Source organism: Notamacropus eugenii, chromosome 2 (genome assembly GCF_028372415.1).
Source record: "Notamacropus eugenii isolate mMacEug1 chromosome 2, mMacEug1.pri_v2, whole genome shotgun sequence".
NCBI classification, from domain to species: Eukaryota; Metazoa; Chordata; class Mammalia; order Diprotodontia; family Macropodidae; genus Notamacropus; species Notamacropus eugenii.
This window is the reverse complement of record NC_092873.1, coordinates 162,298,930-162,324,304: the sequence shown is the minus strand read 5'-3', so window position 1 is coordinate 162,324,304 and position 25,375 is coordinate 162,298,930. Positions and strand designations below refer to the sequence as shown.

The 25,375-nt window shown below is 33.8% G+C and overlaps 1 protein-coding gene across 5 annotated transcripts in view; it reads left to right on the top strand.

Moving 5' to 3' along the window:
- Positions 1 to 25,375, top strand: part of RNGTT (RNA guanylyltransferase and 5'-phosphatase) — a 386,087-nt gene that overhangs the window by 310,068 nt on the left and 50,644 nt on the right. For 4 of the 5 annotated variants that reach the window (XR_011974408.1, XM_072642803.1, XM_072642804.1 and 1 more), the window contains one exon: positions 4,667 to 4,733. Coding sequence is in view for 4 of the 5 variants with exons in the window: in XM_072642803.1 (XP_072498904.1) it covers positions 4,667 to 4,733 (67 nt within the window). In the remaining variant the exon portion in view is untranslated. Of the gene's footprint in view, positions 1 to 4,666; positions 4,734 to 8,669; positions 10,426 to 25,375 lie in introns of those variants that run through there. The other variant, XM_072642805.1, reaches the window with a different exon arrangement.

The window sequence follows — 25,375 nt, the reverse complement described above, 5'->3', positions numbered from 1 at the left end:
GTGCAAAAAAAGTATTTAATTTTATGTAATCAAAATTATCTCTTTTACATTTTGTAACGAGACTATACCATTTCATGTAAGTGACTGTCTAACCAATCAAAATATCAGGTTCTTTAGAATAAGGAATTTACTTTAGAAGAACTTTGGAAAAGAGAAAAGTTCGGGGTTCTGTCATAATAGAATGTGTCTTATCTGTTGTGTATTTCCAGGAGATAGGGAGATAGCAATTGCCATATTACCACTTTGTCTTAAGCTTTTTATCCATGCAACACATTTCTTTATGGATTCTAGTTTTTATAAATATTCTTTATTTCATTTATGGCAACAGTTTATTGCCATAATTCCTTTTTCTGCTAATATTTTTTCCCACCTTATTCCGCTTATTCATCTCTTTTCAATCTTATTCTATCCTGATACTTGTATTTGTTTCACTTTATTTTTTGCCTGTCTCAAAATTTTACTATTAGTTGTACTTGAGTACTTGAGTTTTTTTGGTTTGAAAAGTTTTTACATCACCTCCCTTATAGTAGAAATATGAAAAGTTGTGTTATACTGATAACTTGGATTTTTTTAAAAAAGAACAAAAAGATAAAAACAAGAAAGGAACAGCATAGACTCTTAACTCTAGATAATTGCTTGGCTCATTTGACTTGTGCTGTTTTGTTTTTGTTTTAATCCCACAGTATGTATTTCTTTTGAAAACTCATTTATACTTTCTTCATATATGAAGATGGCATTAGGGACTTATCAAAGTATTTGCTTTCATTTTTCCCTTAGTAATGATGATGGATTTGTTCTAACCTTTTCTATTTCCCTTTTGACAACTGGCTTGCTTTTGTGAAATAGTCCAGGCTCAAACTAACAAAGAATTATTATTGCGCATTTATGTTTTTAGTACTATTTAGTGTACTGTTTGGTTCCAGGTTTTGATTTTATTATCATTTAGCTTTTAAGCTTACGAAGACAACAGTGTGGAGGCTGCTTTATTGGGTTTTTCTCTCAAGCTTAAGTAGAGTATTTTTTTCTTACTCTCCTTGAATCATGTTAAGAGTAAAAGTTTTTCTAGCTGCCTGGTCATAACCAGTGTTTCAGGACTTTAGCTTTGTAGTTTTCTCATTCACCCAACTGTTTCATAACCCCAAGAACTGTTATCCTCTGTTGCCTCTCTAATTCCCTAATTAAAGAGATAGCTTTGACATTCCATTTGAATCCTCTGTCCTCATCTACTTTATTCTAGATTGAAATTCCAGGGTTTGACTGGTTTTATCTAGAATTAAAGACCTCATCTTATACCTCTTTCAGAATTGTAGATTGATTTTTCTGTGATTGTTGCCCTTCTAAGAAGGACCTTTAGTTTCTTGACCAGTTAACTCTTTGAGTGCTTCTGTATGCTGTATCTCTTTCTTCCCCTGCAGAAATTTAAGGAGTGAAGTGACAGATTTAATATATCTATTCATCAGCAACATGATATACTGTGACTATCTTTTCCTTAGTCATAAAGGAATAGTTATCCATTTAGGACCTTGAAGATGATGTACTCATAACCCAGTTTTTGACATATTTGAATAGTGTTGTTAACTGTAAGGCCACTAGCATTGTCTTTTTGATAATGGGAATGTGGCTACCAAAGAATATGGTTTATTAGCTGTTCTGTTTTTCTTTCATTTTGCTTTGGTTTTAAAACAACTTTTTTGTTTTTTTTTAAATAAATATTTTTCTGTCACAATTTGTCAGTATATTTTGGGGTGAATGGGTTTATTTTTATTTAAGTTCACTCTTATTCTTAACTTGATTTTTCCTATGTGTTCTAAATTTTTCCAGGTACTACTCTGGAGTTTTCTTGTTTCTACAAGATACAGTATTTGCCCCTTTGTGTTTAAAACAATACAGGCAAAATATTTGTCTGTTGATTTATTTTTTCTGAAAATGTAATGGACGCTATTGTTTTTCACAGTATCTTATACCTGGATTTATTTCCTTTTTTTTTTTTTTTAATGAAAAAAGCTTAATTATTGAAGTGCCTGGTCTTATTTAGTTGCCTACACAATAACTTTTCAACCTCAAACATAGCATTTTGAGTGTATTGGCATTTTTTAAAATAAGAAAAATATTTCAGAAACAGCTCTCATTTTTAAAATTGGAAATATAGACTAGAATTTTCTAAAGAATTATTAGCAAGTCTTCAAATTATATTGCGTTTGAAAGCCCAATCAAATGCCAGGTAGTAATTCACTGTTAAGTCAAGGAGCAAGAGTGACAAGAATGAAAAGGTAAAAAATTTGAAAAATGAAGCATCCATACAGTTTTTTTTTTTAAGCGGCAAAAAACATAGTTCAGAGGTTTGCAACTTAGGTGGGAAAACATGAAAAACAAACCACTGACATTTTCTACAAGGTTATGAAAGTAATTAAGATACATTTGTCAAATTTTCAATCTTGTTTCTCTCCTTTTTGGGGGGTTTCTAAGTATATTAACAATAACTAACTTTACTGTAAAAAGATTTTAAAGCATTCTATACACAGCCAAATAAATAAACAGCCAAAGTGTCTAACATTAAATTTACATTATTAATAAATGTCCTTGACTGTTTTTTATTTGCCACCCCATATTGCATAGCTGAGGCATTTTCCATTTTACTGTTGAAAAGAGCAGTATGTTCAGAAGTATCAGAAGCTTCAGAGAGATTTTTTAAAAAGATGAATACTGAGGAAAAGCCTTTGCATTTAGATTTGGTTATAAAGCAGTTATAAGTCGTAGATGAATCTGAGAAAACAATTTCAATATTGTGGGGATATAAATCAGACTGCATATAGTTTGAAGGGTAAGTAGATAGAGGAAATAGAGGCACAAGAAGTTTGGCAGCGAAAAGTAGCAAGATGAACTTGTTATGGGAAAATATCAAAGTAGATCTGAGAAGATTTGCAAGCCGATGACTGGGAGCCATCGGTATAGGAATAATTGTAGATGTGTCCATTAGGGAAAAGGGATGATTGCTGGAGTAATGATCTGGAGAAGTGGTATTAAGGACGAAGAAATATTAATCTTCACTTGGCATAGAAACAAATGTTCCTCCAAGACAGAAAAAGAAGTAGAGAAGAATAGGTGAAATTGCTTTTAGAAAGGGAGCTGGAGGTGGGGCGTACGCAAAGCCATAGAAGAGGAGAATTGAGAGAATGTATACCAAATGATCTCTTTAGAATTCCCATGGTTCTCATTGGTGCTTCTGACGCTTGATCCAAAGTCAAATCCAAACAGGAACATCTAGAAGAACTCTATAGGGAATTCATCTTCTCTTATTGATATTATGAACCCTATTACTTTGGTTAAATTCAAAAACTTTATTGATTACCCTATATTGAGTGTAGTCCTTTTGAGAAAAATATTAGACTTATTCCTGCCATTGAGAAATGTCTACTCTCATTGGAGAGAGACAAGATACATGCAAAGGAAGGAGATAGAGAACAATGTGAGGCAGCCTCTGATCAGTTAGCAAAATATGTGTTTTGGAAAATAATACATATACAAATACTACCATAAGTTGGGGTAAGTGAAGATCTTAGTATTATAGTACTAAGAGTAGTATAGACTAATTAAACTGGAAGAAATAGGGGTCTTGAAAGAGTAAAGATTATTTAGTTTTTGCTGAGGGAGTAGAATTTTTCATCTGTTGGAACAATATGAGCAAAAGGGTAGAAGTGAAAACAACCTTTTCTGAGGAAATTCACCAAGCATTTAAGTGCTTGCTCTGTGCTAGACAGTCTGCTAAAATCTGGGGCAAAACCAAAACAGTTCTTGCCCTCAAGGTATTTATATTTTGCTGAGGATCTAATATCAACATAAGATAATTTGAGGATGGAGAGGAGAAAGGATAAGCTATTGGGAGTGGGAAAGGGATCAGCTCAATTACTGCAGAGGATTTTCATATGATAGTATTACCATATAAGGTGGAATAGTTAATTTGGTCTAGATTATAGAACTTCTCTTCACTAACAGGGTGAGAAAATTGAATTTGATCCTAAAAGTAGTGGGTAGCTATTTGAAGTTTTTAAACGGTAAAGTGATATACAGGATGATAGTAATATTTTAGTTTGATAAGTTAAATCCTACTACTGTGCTCAAGTTGGATTAAGTTAAAGGAAGACCACTTAGAACATTATTAAAGTAATTCAAATGTTGTATCATGAGAGAGATTGGTGTTAGTTGTAATATAAAATAAGTAGATAAACAAGATTATGAAACAAGCATCCAGTAGAATTTGGTAACTTGTATAGGGATCAAAGAAAGGGAGGAGTCCAAAGATAACAAATATTTAACAATACTAATAGCATTTTAACAAATTGCCTCTATTAGGATTGTGCATACTGGTAAAATCTTGTTTAATATTAGTAATGTTTCAGACAATAATTCACTAAAAAACAAATTCTTTTTACCCTTCTTTTCTATAGATAGTGACTTTACTAGAATTATTTATTTTTAGGTTAAAATGCTCTGTATTTAGGTTTTATTTCTAGCAGATACCTTCTTTAACCTACTGTAATATGGAATAACAGAATGATTCTTTTACTAATTTTATCATTACATAAAAGTAGCATAGATACTGGTTTTATTACAGTACCTATCCTTTTCAGAAATGTTGATAAGAAAATTATTATTTTTTAACTTATAGGCTGCTTCCCCAGAATGTTGGCCTTCTTTATGTTGGAGGTTATGAAAGACCATTTGCACAAATTAAGGTATGATTACTTGTTTTTCTTATGGTTTTTTAAAACTGTAATTTACCCTTTCCCCAATCTGACAAGTATTTAAAAGTACAATGGTATCATGTTCTATAATGGTTTATGAAGAATTGGTGAATCTTTTGCTTAACCAAAAAAGGCATGTATATTTTAACAAAATAATAAGTTTTTAAAGCTTTGAGCATCCTGATACACACAATTTAAAAAGCATTATTATTAGTTCATGGCTTTTAAAATACTAGGTAGTATTCTTAATTTCTCTGGCATTGAAATAATAGCATGATTCTATTTTAATTCCTTTGAAATAAATAAATATATCTAATAAAGTAATATAATAAAATAACAATAATTAAATAATAAAATAACACCAGAAGCAGTAAAAAGATAGAGTATCATTTGATATTTATAGTGTCACAAGCAGAATATTGCTATGGAAAATGTAACATTTTTTCCAGGGGAAACTTGATATTATTAAAGGAATAAAATCTAGCAAACTTTCTTCCTCCTGTTCTGAACTTTCAGAACTCAGCTTGTTTCCATTTTCAGTATCAGTTCAGTGTGTATGCATTTACACACATTGATACACAAGTTCTTAATTTAGTTTACTTTAGTTTTTTTTTTTTTTGTTTTAGGCTTTTTTGAGTTATTAGAGTTCTCAGTAGGCAGCTTCATGCTGTTCTGGGGTTTGGGAAAACAAAATATTATCATCTGCAAACTGGGACAGCTATAGGAACTCATTCCCCCTCTTTGACTTGTTCTTTATACTGAATCTCATTCGTGTTAATAGAAAAAATCTTTGGTGAGCATACCTCTCTGTTGTGGTTCATTTGATATATTATGGATTAGACGACCAAGTGTCTTGTATAACTTTGGTATATACATGGGAGCTAGCTTATTAAAAGATTTTGAATCTTTAAGGCAGCGTTTTGCTTGACCACATGAAATGTGCTTTTTAAAAAAAAATCATCAAAAATAAGCACAGTGAGATTTCTTATTCTTTGAATCTTTCAATTAATATTTTTATGGCTAAGTTGTGTGGGTAGTATTTGAAAAAGCCTGCCTATTCCCTTCTAATATCTTCCTTAAGAATGCCTTTGATGAATGTGTTGATAAAAATGTATGAAGATTTGAAAGTCTTGAACTGAAACAAATAAAAAAGACATTTAGTAAACTTGAGGAGAAGAAATGACATTAAAGTATGCTATCAAAGAAATATGTGATCAAGAAAGATGGACTAGTCACATGAGAAGAGTGAGAGATAATGGATGGATAGCCCTTCAGTGCCATTAATTTCCTTGTCATGTCAGGAGAATTTGAACATCCTTAGCTCCTTGGGAATGCTCCCTGCACTGAATCTATGTGTTTAAAGACTCGGATAAGAGTATAATGTAATGAACTGGCAAAATGTGTTATGATCAATGAGAACACTGATCCATTAGAATATTAAACATTATTTAATATTCACATTAAAAGGCAGAGGATGCTAAAAATGAGTTTTGATCCATTGCAATTTTTTATTGTTTAAAAAAAATGTCCCATGATATTGACAGTCAGTCTGTTAAGAAACATTTATGTGCCTTCTTTGTGCAAGGATCTGGAGTTACAATAGCTAAAATACCCCTGCTGTACAAGAGGTTAAATTATATAGGGCGAAAAATACACATACATACATACATACAAGTATATCTTGAATAAATTATATCAAGGTAATGAGGGAACACTAGCAAATGGGGGAATCAGGAGCGGCTTTATGTCTTGCTTGAACTGAGCTTTGAAGGAAAGTAGGAGTACTTCTGCTATGATTTGAGAATATATTGTATGCATGGAAGATAGCCTATGCAAAAGCTTAAAGAAAGGAGATAGTCATTATGTAAACAATAGCAAAAAGGCTAGGTTTGCTGAACCGTGGAATGCATAAAAGGTAATAATATTTAAAGTTGGAGCAGGATTTTAAAAGACTTTAAATGCCAAATTAAGGAATTTGTATTTGACCCTGGAAGTGATGAGTCTCTGGAGTTTACTGAATAGGAAAGTAATGTGGTTAGATCAAGGTTTTCAGAATATCACATGGAGGTTTGACTTGGGAGGGAAGAGACTTGAACTAGGGAGACCATCTGAGTTGACTGTTGGAATAATCCAGGGAAGATGTCATAAGACCTTTACTAAGGTAATGGCTGCATAGAGAGAAAGAGATTGTAATGGGAGGATTTTTTTTCGGAGACAAAATAGGTAAGACTTATTTGATATGTAGAATGAGAGAGGAGTAGAGAATAACTCCAAACTTGTGAACTTGGGTGACAAGAAAAAATCTGGTGCCTTTTCATCTGTCTCTATACATCTCTATAGGGAAGTTCATGAGATGGATGGGTTTTGTGGAAAAGCTAATGAGTTAAAAATGATGATACTACACAAATTAATCAGTGCCATACCAATCAGACTACCAAATGATTATTTTATAGAACTTGAAAAAATAATAAAGTTCTTATAAGTGAACAAAAGATCAAGAATTTAAAAGAATGAAGGAGGGGACTGGTCTTGGCTACCATATACAGGACTAGACATGGCATGCCCACTCCATGCAGGAGTTGAGGAACAAACACAGACCCAAACACAGAACTCTTTTCTCTCTCCAGTTTAGACATTTAGACTTCTGAGATGAGCAAACCAGGAAAACACCTAATACTATCAGAAATATACCTTGGACTGAGAGATGTCCAGAGAGTAAACTCTGACGAAAAGAATAATTATACAACAAGTCCAGTTAAAACTTGGAGGAAAAAGAAATGTCCTGGCCACAAGGGCTACAAGAGTATCTGGAAAAATGAAATGAGATACAAAATGGAATGGTGAGGAAGGAAATAAATAACAAATATTGGCACCTTAGGACAGAAGGTGGAAGACCTCACCTGAAAACTGAAAACCCTAAAAATCAGAATGAGAGAAAAAAAATTAGCAATCCAATGTGACAAGAAATATTAAAACAAAATTGAAAAACTGAAAGAACATATAAGAAATATATTACAAAAAGCAATTGACCTTGAAAACAAGCCAAGGAGAAGTAATCTAAGAATTATTTGACTATCTGAAAATCATAACCAAAAAAGGAATCTTTGATAACCATATGTCAATAAATTATAAATGAAAACTATTCAGAACCCTTAGAACTTGAATGCAAATTAAAAATAAAAAGAATAGGACTACAGAAATGTGCATACACTTTGACCCAGCAATATCGCTTCTAGGATGGTATTTCAAAGAAATCATAAAAAAGGGAAAAGGTCCCACATGTATAAAAATATTTATAGCAGCTCCCTTTGTTATGGCCAAGAACTAGAAATCGAGGGAATGCCCATCAATTGGGAAATGACTGAACAAGTTGTGGTATATGAATGTAATGGAATACTCTTGTGCTATAAGAAATGATGAACAGGAGGACTTCAGAAAAGCTTCGAAAGACTTATGTGAACTGATGCTGAGTGAAATAAGCAGAAGTAGGAGAACATTGTACACAGTAACAGCCACATTGTGTGAGGACTGTTTCTGATAGACTTAGCTCTTCACAGCAATGCTAGGACCTAAAACCTTCCAAAAGAGGCAAAATGTGATCCACGTCCAGATAAAGAACTGTGGAATTGGAATGCAGAATGAAACAAATTATTTTCTCTTGTGAATATTATGGTTTGGTTTGATTTTTCTCATAGTTTCTCCCATTCGTTTTAATTCTTCTGTGCAGCATGACTAATGTGAAAATGAGTTTAATAAGAATGTATGTGTAGAGCCCATGTAAGATTGCATGTCATCTTAGGGAGGGGTAGGGAGAAGGATGGGGCGAAAATTTAAGATTTATAAAGGTGATTGTTGAAAACTGAAAGCAAATACGTTCATTTTAAAAAATTGAAAAAAAATAAAAAGAATACATTTTATCACCTCCAGAAAGAAACCCTAAAATGAAAACATCCAGTAACATCATATCCAAAATCCAGAGCTTGAATAAAATCCAGAGATCAAAGAGAAAAATACTATAAACAGCCAAAAAGGAAGAATTTAAGTACCAAGGAATCACAGTAAGGATCACATAAGATTTAGCAACTACTGCCAGAAAGGGGAGAAAATCTGTCAGAAAGAAGAACAGTAAGAAGGAATCAAAAGGAAAGGAAGAAAATAAAAACCCATGAGGAGAATAACAGATGCCTTGGAACCTCAACAAAGTGTTTCATTTATTAATCATAAATGTCAAGTAAAGAGAAGAAAAAATATAAGGTGACTGGATGGCGGCAAATATACAACTAGCCATCATAACTGTAGATGTAAATGAGATTGAATATCCTATATTTTAAGTCATAAAGCATTTATTAATCACTAATTATGTGCTAGGCAGTGTGCTAAGTACTGAAGATACAAATACAAAAAAACAGAGACAGCCCCTGCTCTCAAGGTATTTGTGTTCTAATGGGAGGAGAAAACCCATTGAGGGGAGGGAGAGAGGAGAAGGATTCCAATAGGAGCATGGTAGCAAAACTTAGGGATATAAGATAGTATCTAGGAAAAGAACTTCCGCCAAATGGAACTCACCGATAGAAGGAGAGGCAAAGTGGAGCCAAAAAATCCCACAGGATTAAAAAAAAAAACACGGAACCAGGGGAAAGGGATCTTCAAAAGTAAGGAAACAGCCAAAATAGGGTAGCAAAGTTTCGAGAGTCAGGAACAGTGCTGGGAGAGGACCCATAAAATGGAAGAGGTTAAAGTGGATTCGAAACAGAATCCAACAATATGTTATTTACAAGGAACACTCTTGAAACGTAAAGATTCACATAGACATAAAACAAGACAAGAACAGAGTATAGTTTCCTTCAGCTGAACTAAAGAAATCAGGACTGCCAATCATGATTTCAGATAAAGCTGTTATAAGTAGACACAGTAATAAGAAATAAGCAGAGGAATTACATTATGTTTAAAGGTGCCATAGATAACATATCAATACACAGCATGTATATACCAAATAGCATAGCATCTGAATGTTAAAAGGAAAAATTAATCGAGTTTGAGGAGGGGAGGATAGAGAAGTAGATCATAAAACTATGTTAAGTAGGGAGTACCTCTTTTCAGAGTTAGAGAAATCTAACCAAAAGACAAACAATGAAGTTAAGGACCTGGAGAATTTTAGAAAATGCAATTTCTGAATGGCAATAGAAAGGAATTTAGCTATACACATAAAAAAATTGAACCTATATTGGAGCATAAAGAACTCAATAAAAAAAAGTGGAAAAGCAGAAATAATAAATACCATCACTTACTGATCACAGTACAATTAAAATGTATTCATGAGGAAAGAAAGTACTGGGAGGCTAAATAAGATAATTCTAAGTAACAGCTGGATCAAAGAACAAGTTATAGAAACAACTGAAAATTTCTTCAAAAATGACAGTAATGAGACAGCATATCAAAATTTGGGGGGAATATAGCTAAAATTAGCTTTTAAGAGAAAAAGAATGAATCAGTGAATTAACACACAAGTTAAATAACCCCTAACTAAACAATAAAGAAGAAATTCTGAAAATTAAAAAAGACATTAACAACATTGAAAGTAAAACCATGGAACTGCTAAATATTGCAAGCTTTTTGGGGAAAAATAAAATAACTAAATAGATACTGTGATTTTAAGAAAAGGAAAAACAAATATTTTGTATCAAAAATGAAAAGGAGAGAAAATAAAGGAAATATTAAGTATGTTTTCTAAGCTGTATTTTGAAATGTACTAAACTAAATAAAACAGATAAGTTTGCAATATAATCATATATCAGATTAAATAAATTAAGAGAAAATATTATCTCCTAAATATGTAGCATACAAAGCCATTGACATTATATAACCATTAATAATCTGAAGTGGGGTCATTACCATTTCAGTTTTATGTAGATGAGGATTAATTGAATTCAAAGGAAAATTGTCCTTTTATGGAAATTCTTTAATAGGTTTTAAATGGTTCATAATACTATTTTAATTTCTTTTCTCATATATGTCAGAACTGTTGAAGTTCATTATTCTGTGAAATAATTTTTGAATAAGGATTATAGTACAAATAAAAGGGGTTTTGAGGTACGTTATGAAATGATTTTAAAATATTGTCAGTGAAGGAACCAAGATCAGAAGGGTGGCCAGCACAGAATTATTAGGTTCAAGATTTTACATTTCAATCTTCACTTGCTTCTGGGAAGAAAAAAACTGTCAGTACTGGGTTTCTCCATTACAAAGTGATAATGAATCTTGGCGGGGTTAGTGGGTAGAAATCTTTTCATTTTCTGTTAATGATGAATTTCACTTTGTCTTTTATTCCATAAATAGGCAGCTTAATAAAGATTAATTATTTATATTATAAAACAGTTTATATTTTAATAAGTTAATTAATATTCATCCTATATGAGAGGTGCCAGCCATCTATCACAGAACTTCTTGAGGCATTCTCATGAACCACTGATTTCCATGATAGAAAATTTTTCTTTATCCTCAAATCTGGAGAAAGCATATCACCATGTGAAGTTGTGGTGTCACTGGAACTAGACAATAGAACCTCAAAAGTATATTTGCCTGTATTATGAAATATAAACCACTTTTCTTCCTGTTAGAAGACTTGTAACCAAGGTAGTTTGTGGGTGAAAACACATCAATGTAAGAAAGTTTTCAGAACTCTGAAAATTCCCTATTTCTCACAGTCCCACAAAATGACCTTCACTGAATAAGAACTGTGCTAAGCACTAGGGATAAAATACAAAAATTAAATCACCTACTTTGAAGGAGTTTACATTTTGTTGGGGGTAGGAGGAAGGCATGTACATATGTAAATATATACAAAATGAACAAGGTAATTTTGATCAGGAAGACATTAGCGGCTTGGGGCATCAGGAGTGGATTCATGTACAAGGTGATTCTTAAGCTAAGTTTTAAAGGAATTCTAAAAGAAGGGAGTAAAGAAGGAGACGATTGAGGCAGGGGCAAGTGCAAAGAAACAAAGATGAGAGATGAGGTTTTGTGAGTGAAGATAAAGGCTAAAGGTGGATTGGTGCTAGGTTGTAAAAACCTTTAAAATCCAAAATGACATGTTTATATTTGATCCTAAGCCAGTACAAAGCCACTGGAGTTTATTGAGCAGAGGAGAGACATGATCAGACCTGCATTTTAGGAAAGCCTCTTTGGCCACTGTGTAGAAGGTAGATAAGAGAGAAAAGAAATTTAAGGCAGGGGAACTGATTAAGAAAGTTCTTACAGTAGTCCAGGACAGTGATAGGGACCTGACCTAGGGCATTGGCCTTATGATCCAAAATAGGATGTTGTGGAGATAGAGTGGACAAGACTTGAAAACTGATTGAATATATGGAGTTGAGGGCCACAGTTATGAGCCCCTCTTTGCTACTGACTAATTCTCTTTTTTTTTTATGATACTTTCCTCATGCCCTTCTTTATATTTATCACTAGTAAATTTTAACAAATTAAATCCTACACAGTGTCCTGGTCCTGAGGTTGGCAAACTATGGCTTATAGGCTAACTAAATCTAGCCCTATGTGTGTTTTGTAGAGCCGGTTTTTACATTTTAAAAAACTATTCTTTACTTGCAGGCCGTATAGAAACATGCAATAGGCTGGATTTGGCCAACAGGCCACAGTTTACCAACCTCTCTTCTAGTCTATCAAAATATTTTTGAATCTGTACTATTTTTCCATCATTTTAACTGCCCTTCCCAGTGTCATCTGAAAGTTTGATAAGCATGCAATTTGTGCCTGTAAGTTACTGTTGAAAATGTTGATCAATCAGTAAATATTTCTTAAATGACTATGAAGCACCTAGGTGGCTTAGTGAGACAGAGAGCTGGGTCTGGTGTCAGGAAGACCCAAGTTCAAACTGTGCCTCAGACACTGATTAGCTCTGTGACTCTGTGCAAGTCACTTAACCTCTTTTTGCTTTAATTTACTGAAGAAGAAAATGACCAAGCATTCCAGTATATTTGCCAAGAAAGACCCAAATGAGATCACAAAGAGTTGGACCAGACTGAGCAACAATAAATGTTTACTCAGGGCTACATACAGATTCCTGGGGCACTTCATTGTAAAAGTCATTATAGAATCATTAATGTTTACTCTTTGAGTCCAGTCATTTGGTAGTTCTGAATTCCATTTAACTGTATTATTATCAAGATCAGATGACTTTATCTAGTATAGCAAGTAATGCTTTAAAAAATACTTTAACTAGGGGATGGAGCCAAGATGGCAGAGTAGAAAGACACGCCTACTCTAGCTCTCCATAGTCCTTGAAATACCTGTAAAAAATGACCCCAAACAAACTCCAAAGCAGCAGAAGCCACAAAATGGCAAAGGTTTCTAGCCCAAGACATCCTGGAAGGCAGACAGGAATCACACCAGGCTCAGAGCGGAGTACAGCCCTCAGGGGGCAGCCCAGCCTTGGCCGCGGCATGATTAGGCCTCAGAGGTGCAATCCCTGGCAGCAGCTGAGGTTCCCAGTTTACTCAACCCACAAGTGCCAAAAACAGCTTCAAAGATCCTGAGCAGAAAAGCTTGTGGTAGCTCCTAGACCAAAGCAGAGGCCAGGAGAGGAGTAAATTCCTCTTCCTTAATTGTGCCACCCTGGAGAAATTAAGAACTTACAGATCCTCAGAGTATACCCTCCTCTTGATAAAAGACTCAAAAGTAAAGTAACTGGCTGGGGAAATGCTCAAAAAGGGGCGGGGGGGAAGGGGTGGAACTAAGATTTTAGAAAGCTGTTATCTTGGCGAACAGGTATTTTCTTCCATCCTTTTGAATGAGAAAGAACAAAGCATGCCATCAGAGGAAGACATAGAGGTCAAGGCTTCTGCATCCAAAACCTCCAAAATAACTATGCAATGGTCTCAGGCCATGGAAGAGCTCAAAAAGAATTTTGAAAATCAAGTAAGAGAGGTGGAGGAAAAATTGGGAAGAGAAATGAGTGATGCAAAAAAATCATGAAAAGCAAGTCAACAGCTTGCTATAAAGGAGACCCAAAGAAATGCTAAAGAAAATAACACCTTGAAAAATAGACTAACCCAAATGTCAAAAGAGGTCCAAAAAGCCAGTGAGCAGAAGAATGTTTTAAAAAACAGAATTAGCCAAATGGAAAAGGAAGTTCAGAAGCTCACTAAAGAAAATGGTTCTTTAAAAATTAGAATGAAGCAGATGGAAGCTAATGCCTTCATGAGAAACCAAGAAATTACAAAACAAAACCAAAAGAATGAAAAAAATTGAAGACAATGTGAAATATCTCATTGGAAAAACACCTGACCTGGAAAATAGATCTAGGAGAGACAATTTAAAAATTATGGAACTACCTGAAAGCCATGATCAAAAAAAAAAAAAAGAGCTTAGACATCATCTTTGATAAAATAGAGGACTTTCATGCATTCTTGATGAAAAGAGCAGAGCTGGGTAGAAAATTTGACTTTCAGACACAAGAATCAAGAGAAGCATGAAAAGGTAAACAGGAAAGAAAAATCATAAGGGACATACTAAAGTCGAACTGTTTACATTTCTACATGGAAAGATAATATTTGTAATTCACGAAAGTTTTCTCAGTATTTGGGTAGTTATAGGATTATACCCACATATACATAGACATAGGGTGAGCTGAATAGGAAGGGATGATACCTAAAAAAATAAAATTAAGGGGTGAGACAGGAATATATTGGGAGGAGAAAGGGAGAAATGGAATGGGGTAAATTATCTCTTATAAAAGAGGCAAGAAAAAGCTTTTTAAATAGAGGGGAAAACGGGAGATGAGAGGGAAAAAGTGAAGCTTACTCTCATCACATTTGGCTTAAGGAAGGAATAACATGTACACTCAATTTGGTATGAAAATCTATCTTACACTACAGGAAAGTAGGGGAGAAGGGGATAAGTGGGATGGAGGGATGATAGAAGAGAGGGTAAATGGAGGAGGGAGTAATTAGAAGTGAACACTTTAGGGAAGGGACATGGTCTAAAGAGAGTTTAGAATAAATGGGAGGCAGGATAGGATGGAGGGAAATATAGTTAGTCTTTTACAACATGACTATTATGGAAGTCTTTAGCAAAACTATACATATATAGCCTATATTGAATTGCTTGCCTTCTCAGTGGGGATGGGTGGAGAGGGAGGAAGGGAAAGAAGTTGGAACTCAAAGTTTTAGGAACGAATGTTGAGAATTGTTTTTGCATGCAACTGGGAAGTAAGAAATACAGAAATCTATCTTGCCCTACAAGAAAAAAGAGAAGATGGGGATAAGGGAAGGGAGGGGTGTGATAGAAGAGAGGGCAGATTGGGGGAAGGGGTAGTCAGAATGTATGGTGTTTTGGGGTGGGAGGAGGGGAGAGATGGGGAGAAAATTTGGACCTCAAAATTTTGTGGAAATGAATGTTGAAAACCAAAAATAAATAAATAAACATTTTTTAAAATGCTTAAACTGTATCTGCAACATTTCCATGATCTACCAATTTAGTAAACTTGCCAAAAATAGAAATAAGGTAGGTCTGGCATAACCAGTTTTTTATGAAATGTGCTGTTTGTTTTTTTAATCATCTTTTCCTCTTCTGGATGCTTGTAAATGATGTGTTTAATAGTGCATTCTAGATTTGTTACAGGAATCAAAGCTGTTTTATATAGTTTTCTGAGGAGTCCCTTACTTTTTTGTCATTTATCATCTCCCATTCTCTTCATTTAAAAAAGTATCACTAAAAAATTACTTATCAGTTATTTGTTTGACCTTTAAAGCCCTTCGTGATTGGCCCGTTCTTACATTTCCAATGTTCTTAAACTTTGTTCCCCTCCAAACTTTGATCTGATGAAAATGGCCTCCTTGCTGTTTCTTGCCCACAAGACTTCATCTCCCAGACTGAAACACTCTTTCTCCTCATCTCTGCCTTCTAGTTTCCCTGAATTCCTTCAGATCTCCCCTAAAGTACAAGCTTCTGCAGAATTCTTTTCCTATTCTCTTTATTTTTAGTGCCTTCCCTTTGAGCCTTGCCTTCATTCACCACTGATATATTGTTGTATATAAGTATTTGCGTATTATCTGTCCCCGTTCCAGCTTCTTTCATGATTCAACTCTAGTATCACCTCCCAATGGAAACCTTTCTCTGTCCTTTTTAGTTTTTATTCTTTTCCCCCTCCTCAAATGACCCCTTTTATTTGTTTTTGTTTTTTAGCTTTCCTGTTGTTTGTGTCTCCTAGGAGACTACAAAGTCCTTGAGAGCAAAGATTTGATTTCATTTTGTCTTGGCATTATCAGTCCCTAACAATAGCTCAAATATATTGCTCAAACATATAGCTCAAAAAGCATTATTAAATGCTTTTTGGATTAAGTTCTTTCTGTTTGATATTACTTAGAAGCCTAGAACACCACAAATCCCAGTTATGTGAAAGTACTTGAAAAAAGATTTTAAAATTTTATTTAAATATAAATAAAATTTACTTTAGTTTTTTTTATTTTTCATCTGCTTTACATGTACTTAGGCCTCTTATATATAAACAATTTTAATTAATTCTTAATAGTTAGCATGTATTGTCTATCCTTTGTTAGTTTTATTTTCTTGGACCCTTTTACATTTTTATTAAAAAAAAAATCTTAAGGCTGTTCCCATATTGTCTAATCCTCAAGGCTCTGGCTCTGCATGATAGCCTGAATCCATCTAACCAAGGGAGATTGAAACTTGTCAACTCTGGTTTTTAATAAGTCAGAGGTTGTTATGGAAAGACACAGGCATTCCTTCCCTACCGCGTTGTGTATTAGTTTGCCTCTTCCAACTCTGACAGACTAGAAAGCATTCTAAGTCTGAGTCAGATACAAGATCTGATTTTGGCACTGCAGATCAACTTAAAAAATTCTACATTTTAAAAGTGCTTTGTAATGGTTATATGAGAAAAGCAAGGAATATTATAACTTTTTAGTCTTTCATACTATATTGATTAAGTTAAGATTAAAAGATCCAAATCTATAATATGGAACCTGGTTTTGTCCATTCCAATTGCCGTTTAAGAGGGAACATTAGTCATAGTCACATACCCATGATTTCCATGTGCATTCATAACACTATGTAATAGAGTCAAGGAAATACTTATCATTTAAAGTCATTTTGAAAATTCACTAAATCGATCCTCGCAGGGTTTTTGTTTTTCTCAAAATGCAAGGTTTGAACATATTTTCCCTTTAGACTTCTAAGACATACCAAAAACAGATTGTCATTTATCATTTTTAAAAGCTTTTGATCTAGAAAACTAATCAATAAAAATTATAAGGATTAAAGTTTTAGTTGAGAGCCTTCTATTTGAAGAAAACTTGTAGTACAGTAGTGTCTCAGAATCACTCGTGCTAATATTTCTTTGGTGAGTGAAAACCTTTTTTAAAAATAGCTTGGCTGGTTATTAAAGAATAATTCCTGATATTTGTTGCAGTTCCATTGTTTCCATCATTTCTGAATCTTCATGACCCCAGTTGAGGTTTTCTTGGCAAAGATACTCAAGTTTGCCATTTCCTTCTCCAGGTCATTTTATAAATAAGAAAACTGAGGCAAAAAGGATTAAGTGACTTGCCCAGGATCACACAGTAAATATCTGTTGTCAAATGTGAACTCAGGAAGATCAGTCTTCCTGACTCTGGGTCTGGCACTCTTTTCATTATACCACCAAGCTGCCCTCGTGGCTGATACACAAATTAGTTCTTAACTCATCTTGGAAAACAAGAATTTTATTTCTTTTTAAAAAATGAATATGTACCATTAACTTTTGTTCTTAAATTTCTCCTTGTATCTCTCATCCTCTCTCCTCAGAAATCCATTCCTTATAGGAAAAAAAAATTTTTTTTTAAAAAAAGGAAGAAAAGAAATTAGCAAACCCAAATGATGTATTTTTAAAAATGTGACAGTGTATATGCAGAATGGTTCAACCTCATGGGCATCCTACATCTGCCAAAGAGTTGGTGGAGTTATCCTTTCATATCTCTTCTTTGGTGCCAAGCTTGTTCTTTGGAATGTTGTAACGTTCATTCTAAATTATTTTGTGGGGTTTGTTCTTTCCCTTTACTTTGTTGTAGTCATTTTGCATGATTTTCTTGTCTCTGCTTACTTGAGTTTGCATCAGTTCAAATAAATCTTTTCATGTTTCTCTGCATTTGCCATTTCCTGTATCATTATAATATTCTGTTGTGTTCAAGTAGCACAATCTCTTTAGATATTCCCCATTCAATGGATATCCACTTCTCCCTCCCTTCTCCATTCTTTCTGTTATTCAGTCATTTTTTTTCAGTTGTGCTGGACTCTTTTTGACTCCATTTGGGATTTTCTTGACAAAGATACTAGTTTGCCATTTCCATCTCCACCTCATTTTACAAATGAAGAAACTAAGGCAATCAGGACTGAGTGGCTTGCCCAAGGTCACACAGCTAATAAGTGTCTGAGGCCAGATTTGAACTCCAGATGAGCCTTCCTGACTCTAGGCTTCACACCATATCCACTTATTTGACCTACTTGTCTCCTCTTCATTCTTTGCTACCATTAAAAAGATTCCACCATAAGTATTCCTGTATATGTGGAACCTTTGAAATTTTTTTTAAAAAATTACCTCCTTGTGGTTGGTATGTGACTAACAGTAGAAAGTACTGAAAAGGTATAAACATTTCAGCCACTTGGTTAGCATAATTTTGAATGACTTTCTAGAATGATGCATTATTAATTCACAGCTCCACCAATATATTAGTATGCCTGTATTTTTATGGCTCTTTCAATATGAAATACTACCTTCTTTTGTCATCTTGGCTAATTTGCTGAGTGTGATATGACATTTCTTTTTTTAATGATTTGAAGGCTTCTTTGATACTGTTAATGGTTTGCATTTCTTCTTTTGTCAGCTGTTCATATCATTTGAACACTTATCTGTTGGGAATATTTTGATATTTTGCCGGACAGTTTGCGTGACACCAAATAGGAACACTTTGTCTATCACTCGTATATATAGAATGCCTTTTGGAGGGGTGGGATAGTACAGTCATTATTGCCATATATCCTAATCCAGAGGTGTCAAAGTTGACGAAAAACTGCTTATACTGTCTTTAACTTGTGGTTCTCTAAGTTAGTATGCAGACAAGGGATATATTTCCATTTGAATCTGATGCCACTACTCTAGTCCATTGTCAAGAATTTAAGGAGAAATAAATGTAATAGTACCATTAGATATAAATAGATTATAATATAATTAGATATAAATATATTACAAATATATAATGATGAAAATATAATTAGATATAATTTGGATAGAAAATTGAAAAACCTGAAGAATAGAGGTAATATGTTCTTGGCTGATGCCTCTCAAAAACCAGTATCAGGAGTAGACACAGGCTGTTAAGACATTTAATCTGCCCTTATTGTAAGATATCTGACTCAGAATATAGTAGGAACTTCTCACCATATATAACATAACTGATATCAAGGGATACATAATTGAATTTCTTATACTATCTTAGGTTTATCAGAATTAAGGAGGAGGCTATAGAAAGGCAGAGTGGGGTGTAAGGTACAGTGGAAAGAAGGACGACTAGAAAAAGGAAGGATACAAAGAGAAGTAAAGGAGAGAGAACTTGAGAGGATAGTAGAGACGCTGAGCCTTAATGTGAACTAATTTTATACATATATCCTAGGCAACATCTTTCCACTTAACTTTCTTCACCATATGTTGGGATAACTTTATATTTACGTATTATTTGGTTTCTTTGGATTTTTATTTTTCCTGTTTGAAAGTTTATTTAATTTCAGTCTCCTTGTATGTTTTGTTTGTCATGTAATAAGTATGGAAAGAGAAAAGGGATGGTTGTGTCTCATTTAGGGATTGAACTAGATTAATTCTGAAGTCCTTTACAATTCTGAGATTCTGTGATGCTTGGAGTAGAGTGAAGGAAATCGAGTAGAAAAGAGAATTGGTGAGGAAGACTAAAGAGATAAGAATGGAATTTGACTTAGTAGACTACTGTTTCTGAAATTTGATGTATTATATCTCACCTCTACATAGTCATACCCATCATCTCATGTCTAAAATGCACTCTGTCCTCATTGCTTCATTTCAGAATCCTTTCTTCAGAGGGTAGTGCCAGCGTTTCTTTACCTTTACAGTATAGCTTTCCCTGTTTGTGCCAGTCAAAAGTGCTCTTTCCTTCTGGATGTCCTATTACTTGCCTCTATTACTCCCTGCCTTGTATTGTGATTACTGATGTGCACATTCATCCAACCCAAAGAAGATAAGTTTCTTGAGAACAAGGACTTACTATATGTATCTTAGTAACCCTAACAGAAGGCACAATATCATGCCCTCATGTGATTATGATATTGGGGGGGAGGGAGGGTCATGTGACTTCTGCCCATGTAGGAAACACTTTTAGTTAACTCAGATTGCTAGTCTATGATTTCACTATTAAGTCCTAGGTCCTTCCCAGAAACACAAAAATTATAAGTTATAAATCATTTTGATAAAATCTTAGATAGCATGCCTACCAAATTTGCATAACACATAGCAGGGAGGGATAGATAACATGCTGGATTACACAATGCAAAGAACATTGAATAGAATCTAATAAAGTGAAATTTACTAGGAATAAATGTAGTCTTAAAATTACATTGACTTCACTGATATGAAAATTGACTTCATAGCACTTTATCAGAAAAGTGGTGAAGTGCAAGCTCAGTATGAGTCAGCAAAAAAAGCTAAAGCTAATATGATCTTGGGCTACATTAAGAGAGTCATAGGTTCTGGAATTAAGAGGCAATAATCCTGCAGTACTCTGTGCTGGTTAGGCCACATTTGGAGTGTTCAGCTCTGGATGCCCTGGTTTAGGAAGGACCTTGGTAAGGTAAAAAATGCCTAGGGTATTTGACAAAGAGCTTTGAGCCCATGCCATATGAGGATCAGTTGAAGGATCTGAGGATATTTAGTATTCTTGTGAAAGAGGGATTAGACTTGTTCTCTGCCTTCAAAGGCAGAGCTAGTCTTAAGTGGAAGTTATAGAGACAAACATCGACATGTTGGGAAAAGACTTCTTTTGATTAGACCTCTCTGAAAGCACCATAGGCTGCCAGTGTTTGGAAATATATAAGGAGAACCTAACTGACCATTGGGTCAGATATGTCATAATCAAGATTCTTTTTCAAGTATAAGTAGCAATAGATGGCTCTTGAAGTCCCTTCCAACATTAAAATTCTTTTATTATGGTGAATGTCTTCGTCAAGGTCCACTCACTGTTAGAAGCAGTATTTGATTCTGTGACCAAGATATTCATTAAATCTGGGTCCTCTGTTGTCTGAATGTACTCAAATGATCTAGGATCTCATCAATTTGGAACTTCTCTCCAAGAAAGCAGATAGGGACTTGTGAATATTACCCATTCTGCCATTTGCCTGTATCCTCCTCTTTGCATGCTTCTGGTGTCTTCCTCACAATATTTCTCCTCTTGCTCCAAAGGTGCTAATGAATATAATAGATACCTAATCAGTATTTATTGAATTATATTAAAATAATTATTAGGAGAAAGAGTGTGTCATTTATTGTATATGATGTGTTAAATACATTATATATTATGTTATATATCATATATATATTTATTACATATTATTAGGGGAAAGGAAAAATACACCATCTTTTAGATTGTGCTTCTCTAGGTAGCTGCTTCCCTTTAAGAAACAAACATTAAAAAAAAAACAACAGTTTATAGAAATACACTGCAATCTTTACCCTCTTACCAACAAGTGTGACTTGCTGACATCTTGTTTTCTTTCATAGTTGCTAACAAAGTGCTTTAGGGTGCTTCTGCCCTCTTAAATGAGTCCACACTGGAAGTCTACCTGGAAGCTTTTGGGTGTTAGAGGTGGGAATTTAGTCAATAAACAAAAATATCCACCAAAGCATTGTGGTATTTGCTAATAAATTATGTAGCAATAAATGAATACTGATAGGCATACATACAGTCACCCTCCATTTTTACAATGGGGCTTGTTAAAGCAGAATTATTGCCACTACAATGTGACAGATATTCCCAACAGTTACATGTTTGCTAATCTTCATGTGATGAAGTACTACGTTAAGAAGAACACCTCTAAACTAATTCAGTGTCCTAGCTACTATCTGTTTTTAAAATATCTCACTTAATAGCATACTTCGTTAAAAGCATTTTTCAATGTAAATTTCTCATTAAATTATGTGTTTAGATATCTTTACATTTGTTTAAATGTAATTCAGCACCTTTTCCTGATGCAGAGTTTTGATGTAAATAATCTTGTTAATATTGTATTATTAGAATTGTATCTATAGTCAGCTTTGAGGGCACTTAACTCTGGGGACTTTTTCAAATATATTACTACAGTATTTCTTGCTCAAAAGAGACTAGAAGTCTGATTTAGTTGAAACTTCACTGATTGTTGTTGTAAAAGCCCTTGATAGTGGTCTCTAATAGTAAATTAAATACTAATGACAGTATATGTGATCCAGTATTTTAATAAGGTCAGTTTTAATCAGGCCTAGCTTAGGGCCTAGGAGAATAAATTTAAAAGTATGCTAACAATAAATATTTGCTTAACCATCAGTCAGAATACAAGTTTGCCCATCTGTCTCAATGTCTCTTGCTCCTACTCTCCCTGTTGTTATTATTATCTCTTTTCTTTCTCTCCTCCGTTACTTTCCCCTCCAACTCCCTGAGTGAATTTGGACACACTGATACACGAAAGTATAAATACAGCATTAGTTTGTGAAAAGAAAAACATGCATTTGTGGATATCATTTCTCCTTTTCCACCAATATTTTACTTTTTTAAAAAGAAAGCAATTATGTAATGCTATTGCTAGGAAAGCATTAACTTGGTGGTTGGTGAGAACACTATTCGTGATTGGATAAACTCCTTGGTTGTAATCAGTTCCCTAGATAATGAGAATTGTAGAGGGGATTCTTTAAATACAGTAAGATCATCTGTGAAGCTGTTTTGGCCAAAGTAGTTTTTTAATGGTTCTAGTACTGTGTCTATCCCAGACCAAACATCTAGGATTTGTATTTATTTTCATTCCTGCATAAAAGAGAAAACTATTCCTTTTTGGACTGTGATAACAGAAAAGAATGCCTCAGTTGTCTCACTTATCCAAATCTGGTCTCAAAAAAGCCTTCAGAGAGACAGAGAAAAGGCACTTCAAATATACTATTACCATGGTTTCAGACTGTCAGGCAATCCATCAGAACAGTGTCCATCCCTCTGTGCTTCCAATTGTGAAAATCATAATTATTTGGGAAAGTCCCAAGAGGGAGATATCTAAGTTTTGGTTTTCCCCAACACAGTAGGAGTAGTAAATAAGTACTCTCTGGGGGTAATTCAAGTCTGTAAACATTGCCAGAATTTATTATATGAAATACTCAAATGGCAACTCCTTGAGTGCTCTCACAGTTCAGACTGCTGCCTTAGTAATGACAGCCTGTAATAGAGGGGAGGAGGGAGGATAAAATCTTAAAAAGTTAAAATTAGAAAGAACTTTAGGAAATATTCCATCCAAGGCCCTCATTTTACGGATGAGTACACTGAGGGCCAGAGAAGATGGACTACAGGTTCCAGGGTCACATATTCATTGACAGATAGGATCAGTAGTGGAGAAGGAAGGTGATAAATCTGACATTTCTTCTTCCAAATTGTAGTGAAGGAAATACTTTAAAGTAAACCTAATAATAGCTCAAAATACTGAGATAGCATAGTAATATTTTAGTAGCTATTTAAACAACATTGAGGTAGTGATACCCAGTTTTCTTCAAATTAAAAAATTCCATTCCCGTACATTGAAAATAAACCAGTATGGCCCAGTAGAAAGAGCACTAACTCTGTAGTAAGGTGAAAATCCTACCTCTAATACTGCTTTTGTGTTGGTGGGCAAATCACTTTAACTTCCTTTGGCCTCTTTATATTCCCTGGTCCCTTCTTTATATTTAAAATAATGAATTTGGACTTTATGGACTCTGAGATTCTTTCTAATTCTACATCAGTGATCCCTGTAATCAAAAAATTGCATGTAGAATACATTGCATTTTGAAAAATATTAGAAGTTGAGATAATTTTATGATAACATTTAGCAAATAGTTGAATCTCGATTTCTGCAATGAAACTAACATTAACTAGTCCTAAATTCATCATCATTTTATAGGTTATTAAATTCTAAAGGGTCTATATATTCCCTTACTAATGTCATTACCCTCCACCTGTTTTAGATTCTAAGTTCTGTTCATGACAATTTTTATATTTGGTACAATTGACTAAGTTTTTATGTAGTTATTTAGATGTTTGTTCAGTTTCTCAAAGAGTGAGTCAGTATTAGGACAAAATTTATGCATTTCTAGTATTACAAGTGTGCTTAAAATATTTAGTCAGCATTTCTGTTATTTGAACTGCATACCAACGGGCAGAGGTAAGAAAATTACCTATTTTTGTTGAATACTATACTACCTAGAAAATGCATCCACAGATTTTAGTTTATCTAACAAAATAATAGCACATAATTTTAGATTTTAGAGTATTTTAGGCTAATTTTACTTGCTTTATATGTTAATAATAATAGAAAAATAAATTATTTTAATAGATGAATATGTTTTAATAAGCTTTCTCTAAGTTAAGATTAACTGGTAATTGCACAAATGTTTTTAATGATTCAGTAATTTTTAAAACTACTAAGCACCTACTATGTGAAGAGAATTGTGCCATTCACTGTGAGAGATAGAAAATTTAAATAAAACATTTTCAGTCTGAAGGGATAAGACATAGACACATGGTAATTATAGCCCAAAATTACATATGTTCATTAGAGAAGTATAAAATGCTATATGAATTCCTGAAAAGGCAAGGTTTTTTACCCAACAGTGGGGCTTACCTTCACATTGGAGGCATTTGAATTGGGCGGGGGGGGTTGGGGTGAAAATAGTACAAAATTTAAAATGAAATTTTAACTATTGCAATATTTCAAATTCTAGACCCTATTTACTTTTAAGGTCTAGACTATGCCAGCAAGTTGGGCAGTGGTAAATTTGCATAGGACAAAAAGCATTTTCTGTCAAAGAAAACAGATTTTGAGAAGCATCAAACATTCTGAGACAGAAGAGCATTTAAATTTAGTATATCTATAAGCTGCCACTTGACTTTTCGTTATAATCACAACTCCATTGTCATGTTATTTATTATATATATATATATATCTGGAAATAACATCTTTTCCCTCTGTATTATGGGTTAAATGATGTTTTAACATGAAGTACCAAAATGATTCCTTCCTAACCTTTTGATTAAGATAAAATTATGAAAATTTCCACACATGACTTATTTTTCATCACTAGAAATCAGAATTGATGCCAAACTTATATTCATTCAACACATACCAGTTAAAACTACTTAATTTCACTTTCTTGTATTGTTCACACCTGTATCTGAAAGCCCTTTCTGGTAAAGTAGGTCAGTATTAAATAGTTCCAGTATTTATATAATAGAAATGAAGAAACTAAGATATGTAAAGTTAAAATGCTTTAACTAAAAATACATGGGCATTTGGTTGAAGACTAGGCATTAGAACACCCCCGCCCGCCAAGTAGT